Source organism: Pteropus vampyrus, unplaced genomic scaffold (assembly GCF_000151845.1).
Source record: "Pteropus vampyrus isolate Shadow unplaced genomic scaffold, Pvam_2.0 Scaffold391, whole genome shotgun sequence".
NCBI classification, from domain to species: domain Eukaryota; kingdom Metazoa; phylum Chordata; class Mammalia; order Chiroptera; family Pteropodidae; genus Pteropus; species Pteropus vampyrus.
In genome coordinates this window covers 1,264,945-1,267,987 of record NW_011889172.1, presented here as the reverse complement: position 1 = coordinate 1,267,987, position 3,043 = coordinate 1,264,945, and the positions used below count along the sequence as shown (strand labels likewise).

The window sequence follows — 3,043 nt, the reverse complement described above, 5'->3', positions numbered from 1 at the left end:
TGATGCGGAGGAGCGGCGGACCCGCTTGCTTTCCTTATTGTTTTCATTTTTTTAACTAAAAGTAATTTTTTAGTGGTTTACTTTTTTTAATTGAGGTGAAATTCACATAAGATTAACCGTTTCAAAGTGTATGATTCAGTGGCACTTAGTACATTCACAATGTCACCATCACCTCTGTCTACTTCCAGAACATTCCCATCACCCTTACAGGAAACCCTGCACCCGTGAGCAGTCACCCCCCATTCCCTCTTCCCCAGCCCCCGCAACCACCAGTCTGCTTCCTGTCTCCATGGATTTATCTACCATGGATGTTCCATGTAGATGGAGCCATGTAGCACGTGTTCATCAGTGTCTGGCTTCTTTCACTGAGCATGTTTTCAAGATTCACCCATGCTGTAGTGTACATATGCACCTCATTTCTTTTCCAGGGTGCATATCGTATAGTATGTGTTTAACACAATTTGTTTCTGTTCATCCACTGATAAACACAGATATAATTTTATTGAGGTTCAGCTGACATACAGAAAAGTGTACAAATCTTAGTACGGTAAATTTTTATATACGCTTACGCCTGTGAATTAGACACCTGCTTTAAGTGGGCAGAGGCAAGTGCCACCCCCTGAGAAGGAGACATTTAAGGTGAGACCTGAAATGGGGGGAAGGAGGACCAGCAAATGCAAAGGCCTGTGGTGGGAAAGACTGTTTGAGATACAGGGGCAAGCAAGCGGGGGTGCTGTTAGCGTCAGAGTACTTGAGAACCACGGAGGGTTCTGGAGCAGGGACGTCATGCCTGGGGGCCTGCATGCTTCATGAGATCATTCCTCTCCCTGCCCAGGCGGGGCAGACCGCCCTGATGCTGGCCGTCAGCCATGGGCGGGTGAACGTGGTCAAAGCGCTGCTGGCCTGCGAGGCAGACGTCAATGTGCAAGATGATGATGGCTCCACGGCCCTCATGTGTGCCTGCGAGCACGGCCACAAGGAGATCACGGGGCTGCTGCTGGCCGTGCCCAGCTGCGACATCTCACTCACTGACCGCGTGAGTCCCCGCCCAGGGGCACCTCTGGGAGGGTGGGAGCACAGTACTGGGTGTCCTCACAGCAACGGATGCTTTACAGGATGGGAGCACAGCTCTGATGGTGGCCTTGGATGCGGGGCAGAGTGAAATCGCATCCATGCTTTACTCCCGCATGAACATCAAGTGCTCGGTGAGTCTCGGCCCTGGCAGGGCAGAGGGTAGATGGTTGTAAAGAGCTGGTGGTGTATGGGGCCCGAGCCAGGGACTGAAGAGTCCTCTGCTTGTTAAAACCTTACAGTGCCTGTGAGGAAATGAGTCACGGACAGCTGACACTGCATGGCACGGTGGGCATGACAGTATTTGAACCTAGATCTATCTGGTTCCAGATGCATGCTCTTAATCACCACTCGCTCATTTGAGGAATATTTACAGAGCACCCACAGCGTCAAGCCCTGTTCTAGGCCCTGGCAGTCACAGCACTGAACAAAACAAAAAAGCCTTCTGCCCTCATAGGGCGGATGTTCTAAGAAACATAATAAGCAAATTAGTGTATTGTAGCCAGGGGATGGTAAGTGCTGGGAAGAAATAAAACAGGGTAAGAGGCGTGATGAGTGATGGAGGAGCTATTTCAGACCTTGATGAAATGGTGACATTTTAGCCAACACGTGAGGAAGTGAGGGAACAAGTCGTGTGGCTCTCCAGGCAGAAGGAACAGCCAGTGCAAAGGTCCTGAGGCAGGAGCATGCCGGGTGTGTTTGAGGGACATCAAGGAGCCCAGTGGGAGGAGATGAGGCCTGGGAGGCGACACCACGGATCATGCAGGGCCTTGTGGGCCACAGTGAGGACTTTGGCTTTTACTTGAAGCATGTCGGTGTATTAAGGCCTTGAGGAGTCTCACTGAAGAAACCTATCCTGACTGTTTAACCCAGCATTTGTCGTGACCACAAATCTGGGTTTTTTAAAAAAAACCTTGGCTGTTAGCAAAACACTTTTCCAGAAGCATGATAGGAGGATAATATTGATACTTGCTATGTCCTAAGTGCCTGACAGGGGAGACAAGCCCTTTCAGTCTGATAGACTATATACTAAGTACCTCCTAGTTATGATTTTTCAAACCTTCCACAATAGCCCAATTCACTTGCATAAAGTACTATTATTATTCCAGTTTTCACATAGGGAAGCCAAGGCTTAGGATGATTACATCCCTGGTTCAAGGTCTCACAGCCAGGAAGGGATATAGGCCCTAGGGTCCACCTGACTCCAGACCTTGGGCAGGAGCCTTACTGCCTCCTCCTCCTCCTCACCCCCACCTTGTACTTGCCCCGGCCTTTCCGAGATACATCTGGGGCTGGGTTCAAGGGTTGCGTGGTGGGTGTCGACCACAGCAATTCTCCCAAACGCTCTAAGAGAGCGAAGGTTGGAGACATACACCATCCGTCTCCACCTGGCTTTCAGGTTCTTCTGAGGCTCCGAGTTTTCCCAGCTTCACTCTCCCGGGTGTCAGGACACCTGGGCCTCAGTCATGGCGCTCGAGATCACCTGGGCCTCGGGTTCCTCAACTGTAAGGGGTGATGGGACTAGGTGATGCCTTGCGGTCTGATCTGTGGTCCAGCCCCCGGGGAATCCAGAGGGAGGAACCGCAGCTCTCCATCGCTGTCTACCTGGACTGCTGCCATTGCCTCTGCCTTGGTCCTCCACTCTCGGCCTCTCCAGTCTGCTCTCCACACGGCAGCCAGAGGTCACTGGAACACCTGAGTCAGGGCACACCCCTCCTCTGCCCGCCGCCCTTCATGGCTCCCACCACACTTGGAGAACAAGCCAAAGCCATCCTTACAGTGCATTGGGCCCTGCTTGACTGCCTCACCTCCCCCCCACTCTCCTTCCTCTCCGCCACTCGCTAAGCTCCTGCCACAGAGGCCTTATCGCTGCTCCTGCCTCAGGGCCTTTGCACTGGCTGTGTCCTCCGCCTGGAATGCCCTGCTCTGCCCCTCTGGCTGGCCTCTCAGTATCGTTCAGCTCGGATGCCCC

At 52.4% G+C, this 3,043-nt stretch overlaps 1 protein-coding gene across 1 annotated transcript in view; it reads left to right on the top strand.

The window, feature by feature from the left end:
• Nucleotides 1–1,322, top strand: part of KANK2 (KN motif and ankyrin repeat domains 2) — an 18,049-nt gene extending 16,727 nt beyond the window's left edge. Inside the window, exons 8-11 of the mRNA XM_023523401.1 lie at nt 211–224; nt 836–1,036; nt 1,116–1,205; nt 1,314–1,322. Coding sequence (XP_023379169.1) covers nt 211–224; nt 836–1,036; nt 1,116–1,205; nt 1,314–1,322 — 314 coding nt within the window. The remainder of the gene's footprint in view (nt 1–210; nt 225–835; nt 1,037–1,115; nt 1,206–1,313) is intronic.
• Nucleotides 1,323–3,043: the final 1,721 nt, after the last annotated feature.